We start from the raw sequence: 22,411 nt of genomic DNA on the forward strand, positions 1-22,411 counted from the left end.
CACCTGCTTGTGTGCGTTTGTATGTGTGCTTCTGTGTGTGCATGTGCATGTTTCTTGCAGGTTTTTATGTGTCTGGAAAGAAATTTAGAAACTAGCAAACAAAAAAAACTATGTCATGTTTAATCAGACACAGCCAGATGAAAATCTAGTGTATCATTACAACTGCACACTTATGTGAGAAAAAAAATCCAAGTGAACGAAAACCTACCGGTCAGCAGTAAGTTGGTAAACAATTTTCAGGAGCAGCTCTTTCAGATTCTGCCGCCCATTCACTTCCCCAGACTTGCACTGAAGACGCTGAAGGAAATCATCAAATGCTCTTGTGGCACTGGGCCCCACCTAAAAAGAGAATACATTTTCAGAATACATATTCTCTATTTTTAGGAAAAGCACATTTAAATAATAAGACACCTGCACAACAAAACAATTGGGCGCACTCTTCCTTGTACACACACTGCCAACAACCATCAGACAGACCTGTGTTCTTGAAAAAATAACATTTTCAAAAGAAGAATTCACAGCCTGCATTTTCTCCAAGCCCTGTGGGGTTTATGTAACAGTTCAGGCTTACACAGCTTCAGGCACCCCACCTTGTGTCTAAATCTATACAATCTTCAGCATGAACTGTCAATGCCAGAGATACTGTACTGAGTGACAATGACACCAAACTGAGGTTGCAAATTCAGACAAAGCAGCCTGGTGACAGTTTTTGCCACACATTCTGCACCAGCACAGGCATATACAATAGAAATTTCTAGTCAAAATGATTCATTATAATTTTTTTTAAAAAGGAAGGAAAAAGAACCTAAAAACCAAGCATACAAGCACCACAACTAAAATTAACTGGCTTCAATTTCATTGTAAATGACATGTTGTTCAATAAATCAACTAATTTCTGTTCTTCATTTTTTTCATTTGAATCTTCTACTTCTTATTCTTCCCCCACCTTTGCCATTCTCTTCTGTCCTTCCATATTTTATTCTACTATCATGCACATGTCTACATCTTTGAAACGACACCTGGCCAGATATCCTCACCTGATAGAACTGAGCACCACTGCTGGATGGAGAGTTTGAGACTGACCCGGACAGGAACTTGAGGATGAGGGGAACCAGGTTGGGATCTGTCAGCACCACTGAAGCCATCATGCCACTGCCTGCGTTCTCCACCCCAGCACTGGCTCCGCTCTCCCTGCCTCCCACAGGCCCCTCCTCTTCGGCAGCCCCCGAGTCCAGTTTCTGGTTGGTCAGAAGGCACAGGGTGTGCAGCACCAGCACCCAGGAACGCACAGACACCATGGGGGCCAGCATGACAGCCTCCATCAGGTGAACCACCGCCGTGGACCCCAAAGGAACCACAGGCACACGAGTGGGGTTGAAGGGATGTGGTGTGTGGTCATCGTGACTGCCCGAGGTAGAGTTCTGATTGATGGTCAGCCACAGTTGCAGCACAGAGTCCAGGCTCACACGGCCCTGGGATAACTGGGCGAACAGGTGGTCGAAGCACTGGGTCAGCATGGCGGATGATGACAAGGTCTGAAAAAAACAAACCACACAGTTCCATGTTCATTTTCCAGGCTAAATTACTAAACAGGTATTCTTTAAAAACTTCCCTACAATTTTTCTTTTCAGTTCTTGAAATGCTTTGTAGAGTGCTGGACTTTGACACTGTTAACAATTCAATTCTGCAGTGCTATTTGAAGACTTGATTATCGCATCAACTGAATCACATCATACAACATTTGTGAACATTTCTTGGAAGTGTTCTTATCCTTGTGAAGGTCTTGGATGTTGTATAGGTTTTGTCTTGTGTTGATGACCCTGCAATGACCTAAACAGTGAGGTATACATCAAACATGTGTCCAACCATTCATCAATTTGATCTATTATTTTCTTATCAAACTTCTTGAGATCTGATTGTTGAAATGGTCATGATAAATGCTGATTCAATGATAAAATCAAAGCAAAGTGCACACATAACAATTGCTTTCCCTACATTTTATGTGATTTCCGCTATAAAAACAAATTAAAAAAAAGATTTTAGCTGTAAAAAAAAATGTTTATGTGTCCTACACAAGCTGGGTGAAGGCATTTAACTTAAGTTTGAAGTATCCACAATCTTTTGCATGAGTCAGTCAGTCAGACTTGTCTGTCTCTGAGCCAAAACATAATCTCCTGAATGCAATAACTTGTACAATAAAGTGTGCCTTATATGACTCACATTCTGTGCTGCCAAAGAAGCCTGGGACAACTCATCGTCAGTGGGAGCTGGCACAGCCACCGGTTCATTCAACATGTGCGGGAGCTGTGGGGGGTTGGGAAGGGGGCTTGTGAAGGCGCTGAACACGTTGTCCACATGCACCGACAACATGACCTGAAAGCAAAGGTGAATCATATTAATTCTCTGATGTATTTCAAACATACCATTAAACTTCACAATGGCAAAAAAAAAGAAAAAAAAAAAAAGAAGAAAAGAAGAAAAGACAAAAGCAGAAATGCTACTGCTTAACAGCTTTCGTCTGAGGGTTACAGGGGTCAGAGGGTGATGTCCGATTCTGAATAAGATTTAGCAACTAATTTCTATTTTTCAAATGTTATTTAACTTTAATAAATGTAAGACTAAGATAACAGGAAAATATTCACAAATCATAACTCTGCTGGTCAAGGGACTCTGCAATTTCATTTTATAACAAAACTGAAATAAGTGTGCATACACAAATATGTGCATCTCTGGGTAAGTACAAAGATATGTACACATATATGCATAATATATGCATGCAAATATATTTATATATACGTTCCAATACATATAGCAATCATTTCAATTTATATAACTACTGAGAATCTGCAACTGAGGTAGTACCTGAGATAGTATTCAGTGTATCAATGACATAATCTCTTATCCAACGTACTCGCCCAATAGTGGCTTGCAGTGTAACACTCGTACCTGCCAGGTACCGCCGGCTAAACACGTGCTTACTATGGGCGCAGCCATTGTTGTTTACAGAAACAAGACTTTCATGAGATTCACAGTCTCGTTTTCGGCACTTCCTGCCATGCATTTTGTACTTTTCAGAGTCTGATTTGCTTGAATTTTGACAAAGTTGTGAATTTTTAAAGTTGCAAGACAAGTTTGATGACTGCCAAGAGCTTTCGTGTAATCTGAACGACTATTCTGAAGATGATTTTGAACTGTTTTAATGATATTTGAGTGAGAATCTTATAAAAATCGATCAAACTGAGTGACCTAAATGTCAACAGACCGAGTTTTGCCGACAATGAGAGTGAAGTTAGTCACGTAAACGTGAATTGATCGCTGGACCTCCAGAATCATGAATCAACACTGGACCTCTGAATCTGATACTGTCAGTGTGTTAGTCTTTATTTCACTGATATTTATTGGCGTTCTGCACGATCTTCCTAATTGTGCTAGTTCAATGGAATATATTACTGATTTAGAGGAAATTTTCTATCTAAAATTACGTTTAAATAACATACTTACCGTGACCCAACTAGTGCAGACTCCTGCAGGGGTCTGACATTCCTGTCCTGTGCAAACTACTATCCGCCTATGCGGAGAAAACGAAAGCAACAACGGCCGATAACTTCCCTCTTTTGACGGCAATATGCCATCACCGGCGCAGCGAGCAGGGAGAACAGGAAGCGGGGAGGACGGGAGGGTCTTAAATTTGGGTCACGTTAAGTATGTTATTTAAACGTAATTTTAGATAGAAAATTCACATACTTAACCGTGACCCAACTAGTGCAGAATAGCATGACAAGGTGGACGGCTCGCCTGTTCTACTGTCTGTGTGCTGCTATGGCCTGTTGTGCAGCTACGACAGAAGCGATGCCTCTTGAGCCATCATCCCACAAGCGTGCGACGTCTCTCAGGTAGAAGTCGATGAAGGTGGCAGGGTTTTTCCAGTAGGCAGCATCCATGTCTTGCAGCTGTGTTGAGTGCGCTAAGGCAAGAGAAGAGGACCATGCTCTAACTTCATGTGCTCTGGCTGAGGAGGCATCAAGTCTCAATCCTTCTGTTCTATCGCCAGTGCGCTACAATGGCCTGTTGTGTGACCGCTGCAGAGGCAACGCCTCTTGAGTCATCATCCCTAAAGCGACAGATGTCCCTCAAGTAGAATTCGATAAAGGTAGAGTGTACTGTGTCACCTAAGGATATTGGTGCGGGCAAAGAAGACTGAGGTCCGCAGCTGTATTGTGGGAGAGGTCTGTGGACCACAGCTGTGCTGATAAATGTAGCGCAAAGAAAATCGGGTCGGTGTGTTGAATCCACAATGTACTGAGAGCCCTTCGAATCAAAGGAAGGGAAGGAAACACTTACCTTATAGGGTTGGTTGTCTCACCTGAGAGTGGCTGAGCGTCAATGCAAGGAGGTGCACATATGGTTTGATCTGATGATTCCACATCGGTTGTGGGCCGATAGTGGAAGTGATATATGTGTTTAGAGGAAACTGTGGCACGAGACAGAGGTAGGCCACCATGTTGGGCTTGCCTTAGGCGTGACAGACAGATCTGTAGAGCTCCTCCATACGAGCTGACAGGCGATGGGCACTCCCCCCCCACCCCCCGCCCCCCCACTTTTCTGTCGTTGCCAAAAAAGACAGCACTGGCATGTTGCCTATGCATAGAAGGGCAGACATTTGGCAACAAGAGACTTGAGGTCCCTGGTGTCTCTGGGATAGGGCTGTGTAATTGCCCAGGTAGGTATCATCACGAAGGGGCTTACAGAAGGCTTGGTGGCTTCTCTACCTGAGTGTGGCATGTTGGAGCCACCTGCAGAAAGTTGTCGGCAGTCAATGGCTGGGTTGGATCAGGCTGTGGGAGTGCACTTCATGTGCCCGCAGGTCACGGAGTCTCATTCTGTGGTGGAAGAGGGTTTCCATGGGGAAAACTTTTGCTGAAGGTTCTTTAGTGAGAAAGGGGACCGGATCCATGACAGGCCTCTGGCTGTGTGTGGTGCGCACTAAGTCTGGGATGGAGCGGGGCGGGGGCAGGGAGGAAAGTGGCTCTAGATGTGTTGTACTGGCCATTTACGTCAAATCACTGATCTGACATGCGTTTTCAGTATGGCCAACAGTAAAGTGAGAGCTGTATTATCAGTGGTTTCTGAATTGCAAAGGGAAATCATTTGCAGCTTGGTCTTTCATGAATTTGACAAAAAACAAGAACGCCAGAGAATCGACAGACAGGCAGAAAATATGAAAAAACTTAGCCGTATGAAGAGCACAGGAACAGGAGTCATGATGGCTGCCGGAAAAAGAGGGTGCTGGCCAGCGGGACAAAGGGGAGGTTACCTACTTCCGGGAGGTTATCGGCCGTAGTTGCTTTCGTTTTCTCCGCGTAGGCGGATAATAGTTTGCACAGGACAGGAATGTCAGACCCTTGCCGGAGTCCGCACTAGTTGGGGCACGGTTAAGTATGTGTAATTAAATTAAGTTTTGCCAAAGTTTTGAAGTTACAAAGTTGCAAGATGAGTTTGATTACTGTCAAGAGTAGTAGTGTAATCCGAACAACTATTCTGAAGATGATTTCTGCGTGAGAATTTTGTAAAAGTCTATTGTACTGAGTGACCTAGACATCCACTGACTGAGCTTTACCGATATTGAGAGTGCAGTCGGTACGGAGTGTGAATCTATCACCAGACTTCCAAAATCATGCATCGATCGCCGGACCTCCGAAATCGTGAATCTATCACCAGACCGTCGGAATTGATACTGTCAGTCATTGATTGCACTGATACTGACTGGCGTTCTGCACAATCTTCCTGATTTTGCTAGTTCAATGGATTATATTTTTCTTTTCATCATGGAGAAATTACATGTGAGGTAGGTTTGATGTTTGTTTTTGTTTGTTTGCTGCTGTTTTACCATCATAGGAAGACACATCATCTCTCAAAATAAAAAGAACATAAAATCAACATGTTCATTGTTGCAGTTCAAGTTGAGTAAGAAAAAGAATAAAAAGGAGATGTGTTAGAAGACACTGCAGACCAGATAAACTTATTTCGAAGAAAATCATACTGTAATTGAAAAGAATTTTTTTCAAAGTTGACCATCGAATTTGACACTTATTTTTTTTAGTGTAAATACAATGCAACATGAGCCTGGAAACAAAAATTCTGTTACAACTTTGTTATGTGTAGAATGCAGGAAAAATAAATATGTGCAACAAAAGAAGGTAATCATATTTTTTATTAATGTTTATAATTACCCACTATTGAAAATCGCAAGGGTTATTCCCCTTGGCATGGGATTTCATGGGTGACTGGTGCTGAGCGACATGGGGGTTAGATTGTTACATACAAAAAATATATATTAAAAAAATAAATAAATAAAAAAATTATTAAAAAAAAACCAAACCCAAAGACAATCAACAAACCCTCATGCGAAGCTCTGGCAAAAAAAGACCAAAAAAAAACAACAACAACAAAAAACAAAGACAATCAACAAACCCTCATACGAAGCTCTGGCAACCACTGCAGACCAAACTCCAGGCGAGTGTCCTGTGCCACTGAGAGTCCATGGGTGTTGGCAGCAGACTTGGTACTCATCATGTCATTCCACTTGGATTTGATTTTCTTGATGCGATCCGTCACTGATTTCTTTTCCGCCGACAGGCTTTTATTACAGAGAAGATATAAGATTAAAAGATCAAGATGAAATGTTTTCAGGAAACAGACATCAATTCTTTAAAAAAAAATTTTTTTTTTTTTTACACTTTTGTGTACACATGCAAGCAGTTACCATAAACCCTTACATATAAAAACACAGAAAAAACTCACTACACCACATCATGAACATAACAGTTACATATTTAAAAAAAAAAAAAAAAGAAAGGATAAAAGCGCCATGAATCCCTGTGGATTTGGTTGTAATGTATAAAATGATGACTGGACAGCTGTTACAAATTGTTGCTGCAATCCAAGTGAGTAATGTTACTACCATTCTCTGTGATTTTGTGGCACCAACTGGATTCTATCTGATGTTGAATGTGTTCAGAACTAAAATAGGAGGACTTGGTAGCATGGTAAAAAAACCAATTTTGTACATCCACTTTATGGATGTGTCTTTTGTATTTGATAATGTTGCTGAAATGTTGAAAACTTTTCCAACCACTGAAAGTGTCTGAGGTTTTTTTTGCATGCTGCTCTGATAGACTGTGAAAGGATTATTAAGCCAAAACAGATCACAGCATCATAATTACCATTTAAATTTTGATCAATCAGTCAAAAAGAAAAAGAACAGACCACTGTTTTGGGGCTCTCCATATGCAGATACCAAAGATAGAGCAGCACACAGAAAACAAAACACACACTTACACCAAGAAAGCAGCAGCTGCACTTAGTCATCTATCCACTTGATACACACACATACACACACACACAAACACACGCACACACACACACACATTCCCAAGTTGTTCACCTTTTGGCCTGAATCAATGGAGGGCTCAGCATGAAGTCCATCTCCCCATTCTGCTGACTGGATGTCCCTGATGACTTCTTCTTGGGCACCTTGCCAAACACAGATGGGAGGGATGGAAACTTTGGATCAGGGGGAGGTGGAGGAATGTCCATGACTGAAAAGCTGTCAGAGAAGTCATCCTCGATGACATCTTCGAGGAGCAGGTCCATCATCAGGCTGGAGTTCTTGAAGGCTGAGGAGGGCTCTATACCCCCTTCTGCTCCTTCCTCTTGGACATCTGCCAACACATCCACACAACACTTGTGTCACAGTCTGATCACTCCTTGGAGAATGATAGGGGGTGGGTGGGTGGGGGGAGAGACAACAATTTTCAAATAAATACAAAATCTCCCCCCCCCCCCCCCCTCCTAAAAAAAAACAACAAAAAAACCCCTGAACCAACAATGTTTCATGGTAACTACCAGTAGGTGGACTGGAAAACTGCCCTGGTTCGAACACCACAATTTCCTTTCTCAAGCAGAGTTTTTGGACCCTTTGTTCAGTAACATCATAAGCCTGGGATTCAGTCAGTGCTTGTTTTCACACTGTTTCTGTACTGATAACATTGTGCTTCTTTTATGGAACACTTAGTGGGATGTGTAGTTCAGACAATCACAGATCGTGTCTGGTAGGACTAAATTTTCACTTTATATAACTGCATGCAAGTTTGCGCGTTGAAATATACAGACATCATCATGAAATTTTAGGCATTTGGTGACAATGACATGACAATCTTTTCGCACACAGTGGACATGTAATGCAGAGGACTCTCTTCCCTAAAATTTGCAAAACTCCATTCCAATTCGATTTTAAGATTTGACTAAATACACAACTCCAGTCTGATCCTCTCAACAGACTGCTGAGATAATGCCTATATTAACATTTACCATGGACACACACAGGCACACAGACATCTAAAACAAGGTTATTATAATCCTCACTGTGTGTACACAGGCCAGTCAAAAAGGGAGGGGGTGAGTGATACTAAAGAAAACTACATTTTTCTAGTTCAAACATGGAGGTACTGTATACAATAAATATGAAAGCAATTTTTGCCCTATGGGAAAAAAACAAAAATACACACAAAAAACTCATGTGTGGATAAAAAATACATCGGAAAACCAAAACGCATCAACAAACAAGGTAAAGGGGAGGTTACCTACTTCCGGGAGGTTATCGGCCATAGTTGCTTTCGTTTTCTCCGCATAGGCGGATAGCAGTTTGCACAGGACAGGAATGTCAGACCCCTGCCGGAGTCTACACTAGTTAGGTCACGGTTAAGTATGTGTAATTAAAACAAGGTTTGGTTGTGCAACTTGCCAATACTGTGTGGCTAACGTGTAAGTGAACATTCATAAAAGTCTCAATACCTGTATCATCATCTGTGCCATCATCCGTGTTGAGTGAAGTTGCACTCTGAGTCAGTTGCTCTTCAACTTCAGCTATATCCGTACCCAGCAGATCCTCTTCTGAGGAGGTCATGGAGCTTGGATACTGTTTTTCTCCTGTAACAAAACATCCCCAAATACTCAAAACATACCTTTCTCTGGTGTAATCATCAAAGACAGAAAATGGATCTGAGGACTGCTGAGAAAGCTCCACAAAAACACATCTGGCTTGGGATTAGATTGGAGGGGGGGAAATCTGAAAACTGTGGTGACCTTACAGATAAAATTCTGTTCAATCTGAGTATAAGTCATCATGCAGAAAACAAGTAACAGTGTGCTTTGGGTCATTTTTCTTAATGAATAAAATGTGAAAGTGGCAATGAGAGTTAAATATCAAAGTTTAAAGGAGAAAATTAACTTTGCTCTTTTAAGTATGACAAAAGAACAAAATTTCAAGCCATTGCTGTTTACCGCTTTCCATCAGCCTACAGGTAAATAACTGAAGAAAAAAAAAACACCAAACAGACACTTTCTCACAAGGAAGTTTCAAGTCTATTCATATACCCTTCATTTGACAAGATCTTGCAAGGACAATTAAGAAATACCATGGAATGCTGGTATCTTTCTCTTTTTTTTTTTTAAACTGATGATCTAGACCCCTATCAGCTAAACTCAGTCAGGGAACATTGTATATTCCAGCCTTTAAGGTGTCAGACATGTGGGATCCATTTAGGAGACATTATTCTATAACCAAATTTCCTACAGACTGATCAGAAAGAAGACTATCAGCCATCTACTAAAAATCTTGTTTAACTCAGTATTGCCAGTTAGCTCCTCTGACTTTCCCCACAACTGACTCATTTGTAATTTGTATGGTTAAGAAATAAAATCACCAAAAAAACAAATGCTAGAATTTATGAACTGAGAACTTCCAAACTGATCAGTAACATAACAAGTTAGATGGGGGAAAAATATAAAACTTCTCCCCTTCTTATGGTATCATAAAGTGAGATGATGAAAGTATCCATATTTTTGTTTGAAATTTGCACACACTGATGACTTGTAAATGAATCCAGGAAAGCATAAAGAGTCTCAAACATTAAAATTTGGAATGTCATACAGCCACAATAGGGCTGCTTCATCTAAATCTGTTGTCTTCCTTATGACTGAGACAAAACTGGGTCAGACGCCATTGTTGACACGCACTGTTCATGTGAACCAGCCATCACAAAAATAATTTGCAGTTGATGAGTTAATGTCTGCACACAAAACAACCTAACTCCAATAGCTATTCACTCACCTTCCAGGATATCCTGCAGAAAACAGGTGATGGCATGGGAAGCCCAGGGTCCACCCCACAGTGATGGGCCCTGACTGTTGTCATGGTGAACAGCCAGCAAGATCAGATGCTCCAGTTGGTCTTGAGACATCACCTCAGCTAGGGTCAGGGCTGGACGGGTGGCCACACAAATCTTGGCCAGAACCTGTTTGTGCACAAAGGACAATCATTTTCAAATTACCCTCAGTACTGGTAAGAAAAATGACATGGAGACAACTATCACAAATTAAAAAAAGAAATAAATAAAATAAAGACTATACGCGAAACCTCACAAAAGACAAAACATGAAGCTCCAAACAGATCACAAAACAACTATATTTAATGCAGCATTTGAAATTTCATTCTGCCCTCCATCTTTTCTTCTCCCATAGCTTGGTCTCCCTCAGTATTTATTGGGCCTTCAATCAAAACACTACAAAGTCAGTTTTCAACTGTAACCAAAATAATCCAATCCATGTACTTGCTCTCTCTCTTTCTCTGTTTACGTGCATGTGCATGCGGGCATTTGTGTGTGTCTCTCTCTGTCTGTGAAAGGCAGTGGGTGTTCTCTCTCCTTTCCCTTCCTTCTCTCATCAAAAAAGAATATCTTTATCCTACCCTCCCCACAAAAATAGCCCGTTACCTTGCATGCCACCAGGAACAGATCCACATGACAAGAAAAGTCCATGCTGAGCAGGAGTGACATCAGGCCTCGCACCACCAACAAGCAGCGTTCTCGAGGCAAGACCAGCACTGTCTCTGGAGTTTCCTCATCCCCATCCTTGGCAGACGCCCCTTCGCGATCCTCCTTGGGCAGGCGACGCAGCACCTCAAGATCATTACGCCGCATGAAAATCAAGTCTTTGAAGTGCTGAAAGAAAGACACTTGGCACATGTACTGGCAACTTTTCTCAATCACAGTAATGAATGTCAAAACAATTTGGGGTTTCTCAAGTATATTCCACATAAAACGGATCACATCTACACTGACAAAGTGAATGACTTGCTATAAATTAGGGATTTTTTATATTGTTTTTTGTTGCTGTCCAGTCATCTGTGCCATTCCTGTGACATTACTCCCAACTGCATCTGTGAAGTGGACATCCCAAAAGTGTGTGGACCCAGTCTTCCCATTAAAACCTATAGCACTGACAACTGCGCAGGAGCTGACTTCAATCCAAAAAAATATCCCATCTCAATTGGGGCTCAAACCCATGTCCTCCTAGTTGTCAGTCCGCAGCACTATACATTTTGTCATAGCAGCCTGGTGGAAATTACCATCTTAGACTGACATGTAAAATCCATGCATCAGAAGATCATTATCAACCATAGGGGTTATTTGCATTCATAAATGTGTATCTGAGGTTTGTGAAATGATTTTGGAATAAAAACCACAAAAAAAACCAATACACAAATGATTCTCTCCGTAACACACACACATCTGCGCACATGAGTGCAGGCATTTTAATGTACAGTCACATTTACAGAGCAGTAATAAAACATGAAATGTGCCAATAAATGGCATTTAAAATAAACATAAAGCACAGCAGCACTCTTGTTGTTACAATCACAAGTCCTGGTGCAAATTACCTTGCTCTGAAGCTGTGCCAGCTCCTTTTTGAGGGATTCCTGTTCTTTCTGCAGTGCCTTCTCTTTGGTATTGCTCATGTCCTTGAAGACCACATGTGCTACCTGTTGGAACAATCAACATACAGTTCTTGTTTTCAAGCTCTTGGGGCTACTGAGTCACCCAGGTATTTTTAGGAATGCAAGCGAGTAATTTAGAGTGAGATACATTCAACAAGAAATATGTACTGTTACTTTTGTTCATACAAAAGCAAAGCACATAAGTGAAAACATGGCTACGGTTTGAAGTGCCATGGTTTGATAATGTGCCTTTGTCTTCACTGTAATACAAAGTAAGAACACAAAAAGGAAATTCTTCCCTGTACACACACAATGCAAGTATAAGCACAGAGGGTCGGGTAAGCAAAGAGAGTAAAAGGAGGGGAAAGAGAGAACTATATTTCTTAGACTGGCTTTTTTCAGTACTGTCAATAATGTTATACAGTTTAGCAAGAATTATTAACTCAAAGTAACTTTGCAGAATTCAAAATTGCTTCAAAGCACACTTTCTGTGAAAATAATAATAATTAAAAAAATAATCATGATGATAATAATTATCAAAATACAGAAAAGAAAAAAAAAAAAGAGGGAAAAAAAGAACTAAAGTGTGACATCCACCACCACCCTTCTCCCCTCAGAAAGAAAGAACATCCTGATCAAGTACTACAACCACCACCACCCTTCTCCCCTCAGAAAGAAAGAACATCCTGATCAAGTACTACAACCACCACCACCCTTCTCCCCTCAGAAGGAACGAACATCCTGATCAAGTACTACAACCACCACCACCCTTCTCCCCTCAGAAGAAAGAACATCCTGATCAAGTACTACAACCACCACCACCCTTCTCCCCTCAGAAGGAACGAACATCCTGATCAAGTACTACAACCACCACCACCCTTCTCCCCTCAGAAAGAAAGAACATCCTGATCAAGCACTACAACCACCACCACCCTTCTCCCCTCAGAAAGAAAGAACATCCTGATCAAGTACTACAACCACCACCACCCTTCTCCCCTCAGAAAGAACATCCTGATCAAGTATGACAACCACCATCACCCTTCTCCCCTCAGAAAGAAAGAACATCCTGATCAAGTATGACAACCACCACCACCCTTCTCCCCTCAGAAAGAAAGAACATCCTGATCAAGCACTACAACCACCACCACCCTTCTCCCCTCAGAAAGAAAGAACATCCTGATCAAGCACTACAACCACCACCACCCTTCTCCCCTCAGAAAGAAAGAACATCCTGATCAAGTATGACAACCACCATCACCCTTCTCCCCTCAGAAAGAAAGAACATCCTGATCAAGAATGACAACCACCACCACCCTTCTCCCCTCAGAAAGAAAGAACATCCTGATCAAGCACTACAACCACCACCACCCTTCTCCCCTCAGAAAGAACGAACATCCTGATCAAGTATGACAACCACCATCACCCTTCTCCCTTCAGAAAGAAAGAACATCCTGATCAAGCACTACAACCACCACCACCCTTCTCCCCTCAGAAAGAACGAACATCCTGATCAAGTATGACAACCACCATCACCCTTCTCCCCTCAGAAAGAAAGAACATCCTGATCAAGAATGACAACCACCACCACCCTTTTCCCCTCAGAAAGAAAGAACATCCTGATCAAGCACTACAACCACCACCACCCTTCTCCCCTCAGAAAGAACGAACATCCTGATCAAGTATGACAACCACCATCACCCTTCTCCCCTCAGAAAGAAAGAACATCCTGATCAAGTACTACAACCACCACCACCCTTCTCCCCTCAGAAAGAAAGAACATCCTGATCAAGCACTACAACCACCACCACCCTTCTCCCCTCAGAAAGAAAGAACATCCTGATCAAGCACTACAACCACCACCACCCTTCTCCCCTCAGAAAGAAAGAACATCCTGATCAAGTACTACAACCACCACCACCCTTCTCCCCTCAGAAAGAACGAACATCCTGATCAAGTATGACAACCACCATCACCCTTCTCCCTTCAGAAAGAAAGAACATCCTGATCAAGTATGACAACCACCACCACCCTTCTCCCCTCAGAAAGAAAGAACATCCTGATCAAGTACTACAACCACCACCACCCTTCTCCCCTCAGAAAGAAAGAACATCCTGATCAAGTATGACAACCACCATCACCCTTCTCCCCTCAGAAAGAAAGAACATCCTGATCAAGTATGACAACCACCACCACCCTTCTCCCCTCAGAAAGAAAGAACATCCTGATCAAGTATGACAACCACCACCACCCTTCTCCCCTCAGAAAGAAAGAACATCCTGATCAAGCACTACAACCACCACCACCCTTCTCCCCTCAGAAAGAAAGAACATCCTGATCAAGTATGACAACCACCATCACCCTTCTCCCTTCAGAAAGAAAGAACATCCTGATCAAGCACTACAACCACCACCACCCTTCTCCCCTCAGAAAGAAAGAACATCCTGATCAAGTATTACAACCACCACCACCCTTCTCCCCTCAGAAAGAACGAACATCCTGATCAAGTATGACAACCACCATCACCCTTCTCCCCTCAGAAAGAAAGAACATCCTGATCAAGTATGACAACCACCATCACCCTTCTCCCTTCAGAAAGAAAGAACATCCTGATCAAGTACTACAACCACCACCACCCTTCTCCCCTCAAAAAGAAACAGAAAGACCAATCTCCTTAGCACATCAAAAATGATCCAGCTGACCTTGCTTTTGGCTTTTTCAATCATGGACTTGGCAAATTCAATGTCCTGCAGGCGCTGCTTGTGGTGCAGAATGCGCATCTGCATGGAGCGGCTCAAAAGTCTGCGTGACCGGCTCCTCCCGCTGCTGACTGAGGGGCCCCATGAGCTCTGGATGAAGCTCCACCGGCCGCTTGTGTTGGCTGAACAAGGAAACGTGGCATCACATTAGTTTCTACTAAACTTGTCACTTTCTGGTTTTCAAGCATATCAAATGTAATCTGAGGGACAGGGGTAATTTCAAACTCAAGCAGCTGAGGTAACACTTTTGGAGCAATGAATTGTTACACCATTTATAGGAGGAGTTTGTATTATATGACACCAAGTATATATTTATGTTTCTTTACTTCAGGCATCAGAACTGTTTTTACCATCCCATCTGTTTTGTTTTGGGGTTTTTTTGTTATTTTTCTTTTCAATCTACTTCATTTATCATATATGTAGTACACATGCTGGTTTTTGATAAGTCTACATTCATTTATGATGTTTTTAGTTGAATGTTTCCGAACAGACAACAACAAAATGTCTACAGACAGATTTTCTAGAGGAACTTAATATTCTATTTTTATATAGCGCTATAATTCAAGCATAAACAAGCTCTAAGTGCTTTACAATCCAGTACCTAAAGTGAAACAAGAAAGCATATAAAAAGTAGTGGAAACATAAAACTTATCACACGTAAGTCTGCAATTACATCCACAGCCATGAGACAATACCCAACACTTTTGGTCACACATTCTTTGTGTGTGATCACAATGTTTTCTTTGTGTGCTTTTCAACACCACTTCCAACAATAAAATCACCTCACCTTCTCTCTCCCTTTTACTGCTTTTGTCCGAGTCTTCGGAAGAACCTGGTGAGAGAGCACTATCAAAGTTGCGACAGAGGAACAGCAGGATCCAGCTGACCAGGCCGAGGTCCAGGCAGCCAGCAGCCTCAGTGGGCGCCCCCTGGTTGGCTGTGAGGGGCTGCAGCACACTGGTCAGCATTGCCAGCAGACTGTCCAGGATGTTCACTGAACTGGGGCCTGTCAGGGCTTTCTGGCTCAGGGCACTCAGCAACACAAACACTCTGAAATGGAAATTAGAAGGAAAATCAAAGACCATAAACAACAAACGTAACAAGGAAATACTTGACTGATAATCAAATCAGTATTACTTCTGCAGGACAGATGTATATTCCAGAGTATAAAAACAAAATAAAATAAAAAGAAAACTCATCCCACACATACAAAAAAAACCCTAAAAACTGCTGACTGATGACCACATCAATATTTCTGCAGGACAAACATCCAAGAGTCAAAATAAAAACAAGCAAAATGATCAAGGAAAAAAAGCTAATAGGACTGTACATGTGACAACTCAAAAAATATATAATGTAGTGTGGATTTGAATATATTTTTGGGGGAAAAGACTTAACTGTTTCACTTGAAGAAAATAATTCTAATAAACAAGAATATTTATCCCATTTCTTGAACATCTCATCACATAATATCCTAACATCAGAATGCAATGGATTGAAAGAGGTGAAAAAAAATTCCAATTTGTCACACACTCAATGCAAACACTACCAGCTCCTCAGCAGTGCACAAACAAAACCACACAGCATCATGGGGAGGAACAGGGACAAAGAAGGGAGGCTGTGACTCACCTGTCCTGAGGGAAGACGGTGGAGTACTCAGAGTGGAAGAACTCCCGCAGAACATTGCCCAGGAACACCCCCCACCAGGGCTGACTGCCGCACACTCGAGACAGCAGTAGCCCACCGCTTACCTGCCACAGAATCAGTCCATAGTGGAAATTTTCTTCCTAAAATTATGTTGAAGTAATATACTTACCGTGACCCACTAGTGCAGACTCCGGCAGGGGTTTGACATTCCTGTCCTGAGCAAACTACTATCCGCCTATGCGGAGAAAACAAAAGTAGCTACAGCCAATAACCTCCCGGAAGCAGGTAACCTCCCCTTTGTCACCCTGACTAGCGCCCTCTTTTGCGGTTAAGTATGTGTAATTAATTGTCAGTTTCCTGTTCTGCTGTTATTTCTTTTTTTCTTTTTTTCAACTGTCTTCTTTCTAATCTGTCAGGGTGATTCTTTCATACACTTCATGTGTGAACACTGCCTATTCCTCTTCTTGAACTCAGTCTTCCTGGGATGCTATGACTTAAGACATAGCTGGAGCTATAGAATGCCTAAAGTCAATTTAATTGTGTGTGGACAAAAGAGCTACACCATGGCAAAAGATAAAGATCCATCTGACCCATGTACATATTATCTCTGTTCATTTGAACACTTTCCCTATATATATATACCACTTTTGCTAAATCAAATGTACTGCTTTTACAAATACAAAACATGATCCAAAATAATCTTACATCTTTTTTTTTTCTTTTTCCTTTTTTAAATCACAGAAAAACAGAAGAATGATTTTCTTCCAAAGTTCACCTGAATGCGTCTTGATCCCAAGAGACACAAGTTCCGGAACAGGGACTCGGCAACCTGAGGAGGCATGGCCAGATAGAGGGGAAGAGGGGGTTGGGGGAGGGCTGTTGAGGACACAGTGAGGGTCAGCAATGTATCCAGCAGTCCTTCCACAATGACACGCAGCTTGTCTGTAGATGTGTGCTGCAAGCGCTGGCTGAAACTGCTGCTGTTGTCAGGGCTCTGCATTTTGATCCCTGTTTTGGCACAACCATTCCAGCTTACCATTGGTATATGATGGCATCAAGATTCTCAGTCACCTTTCTTCAATACATAGACTGAAGCAATTCACAAGCCATGGATTCTTTCACTTTTCAACAGTGTCATTTAGAAGTGCGTATGGCATCTTATTTTCATTTGTAACAAATGATTAATATTCATCACACAACTGTCTCTTCAGAAAGACTTCAAAATCTAGTGTTTCTAATTGCAAGGATATATCTACTTACAAAGCAAAAGTATAGTTGTCCTTAGCATTTGTTATGCATGTGACTGTTCCAACAGTGTCATGACTAATGCATACACCAAGCAGAACCATCAGTGAACAAAAAATAAACATACTATACACAGCCAGACAAAATTTAGAGTAATGTGCCAAAATTCTCACTTTCTAAACTGACCAGGCAAATCATCAACACTGAAAGCAATGACAAAATAAAAGAATGGAAAACATATACACAACAAAATACTATAATCAGAACATTACATGACAGATATGTTACCACATCCATTCTGTGCACACTGACCTAGAGCTTTGTTGAGGCGTGCTATTGCCCGCTGAGCCAGATTGAGCTGGAGCTGCAGTTGAAGACATTCATTGTAAGACTGAATGATGGCAGAGTCTTCTTCAGATTTCCTTGTGCCCTGCTTCAGATAGTACATGACATGTGCAGTGACAAACTGGGCATCTGCAACAGCCGAGAGAAGGGAGGACAGGCGAGTGCAGGCAAGGCTGTAGCGACACTGCAAGTCTTCCTGCAGGGACAGGAACACTCCCAGCTGCTGAAACAAGGTGGACTGACTCACTGCCTCCAACTGTTTGACTGCCGATGACTGACTGGGCTGGCTGCCTGCAGCTGGATGAGCGGAGGATGAGCCACCTCCCACTGAAGTTGTGTAGCTGTGAAGGTCAGCATATTCACGCCATTCCCAGGGCAGAATGTAGCTGTGGCCATAAAATGAGCCAAGAGGAATGCGGGACCGTGTGGTGCCTGATCCATAACGTCCCACAGTGATGATCTGAAAACAATTCAAATATTAATCTGAATTAAATCAAGACAGACAGACCAATAAACTGAATTAAATCAAGACAGACAGACCAATAAACTGAATTAAATCAAGACAGACAGACCAATAAACTGACAACTACAAGAATTTTTTCCCCCTAAAATTACGTTAAATCTAACATATTTTTCGTGGCCCACAGCAGACTCCGGCAGAGGTCTGGATTCATGTCCTGTCCAAACTACTCGTCCGCTATGCAGAGAAATCTAAAGTACGTGCAGCTAATAACATCCCTTTTAAGTTTTCTCCCTTGTGTAACCGAAAACAACACAGAATTTAGAATATCTTATGATTATTCTCCCTCAACTCCTTGCAATATTTTTTAGAGAAAACAAAACATACAAACCTTAAGATAACGACAGATGGGAGCAGGCATGATGTTGTTCATGACAAGAGTTCGTGTCCCAATGTCAGCAGCCACCACCAAGCGTTGACCATCAATCTCCTCTCCTTGAACCCAGACATCAATGGACAGAGAGGCCAGGTCACCACAGGCTGGGATCACAATGTCCGTCAGCACAATGGGCTTGCCGAAGTCCAAAGTCACAAAGCGACGTGCACCTGAAAGAACAGTTCAACTGCATAAGCAAGCCTTTTAAGAAAAACAAAACCAAAAAAAAGACCAAAGCAAAAATCTGAAATTCACTATTTTCTGAAAGGCATTACCAAAAGCATAGGAGAAAATAAGCCTGTTTGCATGCGTGCGAATGACCGGTGTAAAAACACTGATTTGTCTCTGGACAAGATTTGAAGCTTTATGATAATTTTTTTTAATTCTTTTATTTATGATATTTGTATCATCATTATTATGGCAGTGAGTGTGTGGGTGCATGTACGGAAACATGAACATATGTGATTACTTATGTGCATACATCTTTTTGAGGTTTTTCATGCATGCTTTTCATACCAAGTGTTATCAAACTACATGCATGTTACATGCATCAAATTATATGTTATCATGCATGCAAGTGAATAGACTCATGCACCCATTTCACAAAGGGCCAAATAAAATTTGCTCAAGACTTGCAAAGCGGCTCCTGGCCACACTCACCAGAGTGCATTCTTTCAATGACCAGCACCTGGTCAGGTGGGGGCTGAAGCAGAGAGTAGGTCTGTGAGAAGGGGATAGGCTTCTGAGGGCCCTGCTGCTGCTGGGATGAACCAGCTGAGGTGGACGGCATGCTGCCCGGGGTTGCTAACTCTTTCACAGCCGCCTGGAAATCAGCATAGGAGCTACCTATAGCCCCTAACTGCGGGGATGATGTGGCCTGACCTTTGTAGTCCACCAGTTCTTTGACAGACATCTTGATCGGAGGAAGAGGCAGAGGTGGAGCTGAAGGCTGATCTTTCTGGAAATTCGGAACAGCAAACATCGTATGGTTACAAAAATGATCTGGTTAAACAGTAAAAAAAATAAAATAAAATAAAATAAATAAAAATAAATAAAAACCACCATCATACATTCTAACTGTTCAATTACATGAAATACAGTGAAGCAAACAGTGAGATCATTCAGGTGCTTCATCACTCTCTTCAAACAGAGTAGATCATTTCTTCAACCCCCACATTAAACATTTTTGACTATATATATATATATAGAGAGAGAGAGAGAGAGAGAGAGAGAGAGTGAGAGAGAGAGAGAGAGAAATGGTGTAAACATTATCATGCACTTCCCACAAAAAATGTCCCCCCTTTATTCCCTTTCAAAAACTTAATCTCTCTCACTTATCAATCATAAATCAGTATATATTCCATTTTATCCCCTAGTTCAAAGGACAAAAACATTCTCTCACCTCCATAGCTTTATTAACATGGTCACTGATAAGCTGATGGATGTGCTTGTAGCCAGGGTGAAGTTGCTTGGCATACATCTGTGCCAGCTTCTTCAAGGAGTCAGCCATCACCAGCCCTGACGATGACCCAGCTGCCGTAGCTCCACTGGGACCTGGCACACTGGCTCCTGCTCCCAAAAGAGTGGTTGGGGTGGGATCATCCACCCCACCTAAGGTGCCCATGCTGATAGGAACAGAGCTGAGGGTAGGGCCAGGCTGGGTGTTGGAGGAGTTGGCTGCTGCATCCATGCGCTCCACTCGAGTTCCATCAGATGTGGAATGACAGGTGAATGTCAGAGGCTCCACCTCCAGCAATCCAAGAACATGGTTGCGGAGGAACTCCACCTGCCAAAACAAAAATCCAGCAGGCACATCTCAGTTCTGCATTAGACTACACAGAAACAGCCAATGTAGTGCAAAGTGACTACAAGCAGCTTGTTGCACAGTACATGATGCCAAATAAATGAGTGGGACAAATGTAATCTGAATGGAAGCTAAGCTGGTAAACTAAGTATTCCTCCATCACACCAAACAGAATATCAACATCTGATCCTCATGTATAGTTCACACAATACAATACTCCATTAAAGTGTTTGATGAAACCTCTTTCCCTGACAGCTTTAAGTAGTCTTCTGCAAATGTCATCCTATAAGAGGAGCTATCAACCCAATTCATTCCACTCACCTGAGAGCATCCTGTTTTATCCAGAGGCGTGTTCAGCATCTCAAAGAGATCTGGTTCCTCCCGACTCTGGCCAGCACTGTTGCTGCTGCCTTGTCCCCCCGCGCCATGGGTGGCTGTGCTGGTGGATGGAGGGGGCACAGCAGTGCCACTAATGGGTCCTCCAAAGGTGCTGGTGGTTTTGGCCGCTACAGACGCATAGGATGTGGGTGGGGTGGGAGGTTGCCGCAGGTTGTGGGGAAGCTCCACATCAAACATGTCCACATCAAATGGGTTCCCATACAATCCGTACCTGAGGAAATTATACTCAGACATTTAAATTAAGTAGCTTATGTGAAGTAAGCAAGATATTATCTGTGTACAGGCAGCCTGGCATATCACTTTGAACAAGCAGACTATTTCTGAGCAAGCAGCAAAACAGGCAGGGTGGCAGGAAAATGTCTGATGTTCAAGACTTTCAATGATTTTACTTTCTGAGGTAACTTATGTATCATCCTAACACAACCTATACACACATACCCAGAGCCCATGTCAATCATACAAATACAATTGAGCTAATAGATGAGAACATATATATACAGAACATCACACACAACTCCCAATCCAATCAACCAAATCACCTCAGTTTCACTTGCCTCTTACAATACCAGCGCCTCACCTCGTTTTGAGCACAGCGTGCATGGGAGACATGTTGCGCTGATACTGAACAGCGACAGCATTCAGCATGTCAGTGGCGGTCCGTGCCACAAGAGAGGCATCCATGCATTTGATACGATTCAGCAAGGTGAAAAACCACTTCATGGACCCTGAAGAAGTACAGCTGAGCAACAATGGAAGACAGTCCACCTGCGCCTGGAGCAACTGGAAGCTGAATGATGGAGCCAAGTCAGGGTCATCGGACAGCTTGGCATACCTGTCAAGGACAAATCCACTTCATTCCTTATTCACTGGAAACACCCTTCTGTTCACACCCTCCAGTTCTATCTCAATCACCATTACCAAATATCAATTACATATATTTTTTTCTTTCTTTCTTTTTTATTATTTTTTTTCTCGTCTAAATGTCAGTTAATTATGTGGGCAATTGTTTTTAATGTGACACGCAACCAAAGCAATGAACTAGATGAGAACCCAATGTACTCACTCAATACAGAGAGCCAGCAGACGAGCACATTTGTTGGCAGTGGTGCGAGAAGCGTCAATGAAGCAGGACTTGATCAGGTCCTTCAGATGTGACTGAACCGTTACAACCAAGCACTGGCTGCCACTTCTGAAACAGACAGCACATCCAGGGTAGTTTCTCGTTAAAATTGATCATTTTATTTACACACAACATAAAACCAATCCACAGCAGAGCCACTCGTCAAAATAGGTTACTATTATCCACATCATACACACAAGCATACTCATGCTTGTGTACACACATTCCTACAAACATGCATGCTCACCCACAAAGCAAAAAACATATTACCAATCCAGTATGGGATTCAGAAGCACAACATGAAACTAAAATAATTGAAATCATTAAACTTTATTCCAAGGAAATATATAATTCAAATATTGC

The 22,411-nt window shown here is 42.1% G+C and overlaps 1 protein-coding gene across 1 annotated transcript in view; it reads right to left on the reverse strand.

The window, feature by feature from the left end:
- The window catches only part of LOC143280967 (dual E2 ubiquitin-conjugating enzyme/E3 ubiquitin-protein ligase BIRC6-like), an 84,532-nt gene that overhangs the window by 37,050 nt on the left and 25,071 nt on the right, over nt 1–22,411 (reverse strand). The window contains exons 18-37 of the mRNA XM_076585809.1: nt 21,992–22,117; nt 21,506–21,760; nt 20,851–21,139; nt 20,128–20,511; nt 19,386–19,683; nt 18,681–18,895; nt 17,797–18,289; nt 17,015–17,247; nt 16,222–16,343; nt 15,380–15,642; nt 14,536–14,714; nt 11,780–11,881; nt 10,833–11,060; nt 10,172–10,355; nt 8,854–8,988; nt 7,445–7,721; nt 6,472–6,637; nt 2,221–2,373; nt 1,038–1,535; nt 209–339 (exon numbers count right to left, since the gene is read on the reverse strand). Coding sequence (XP_076441924.1) covers nt 209–339; nt 1,038–1,535; nt 2,221–2,373; nt 6,472–6,637; nt 7,445–7,721; nt 8,854–8,988; nt 10,172–10,355; nt 10,833–11,060; nt 11,780–11,881; nt 14,536–14,714; nt 15,380–15,642; nt 16,222–16,343; nt 17,015–17,247; nt 17,797–18,289; nt 18,681–18,895; nt 19,386–19,683; nt 20,128–20,511; nt 20,851–21,139; nt 21,506–21,760; nt 21,992–22,117 — 4,731 coding nt within the window. The remainder of the gene's footprint in view (nt 1–208; nt 340–1,037; nt 1,536–2,220; nt 2,374–6,471; nt 6,638–7,444; nt 7,722–8,853; nt 8,989–10,171; nt 10,356–10,832; nt 11,061–11,779; nt 11,882–14,535; nt 14,715–15,379; nt 15,643–16,221; nt 16,344–17,014; nt 17,248–17,796; nt 18,290–18,680; nt 18,896–19,385; nt 19,684–20,127; nt 20,512–20,850; nt 21,140–21,505; nt 21,761–21,991; nt 22,118–22,411) is intronic.

Source organism: Babylonia areolata, chromosome 4 (assembly GCF_041734735.1).
Source record: "Babylonia areolata isolate BAREFJ2019XMU chromosome 4, ASM4173473v1, whole genome shotgun sequence".
Lineage (NCBI taxonomy): Eukaryota > Metazoa > Mollusca > Gastropoda > Neogastropoda > Buccinidae > Babylonia > Babylonia areolata.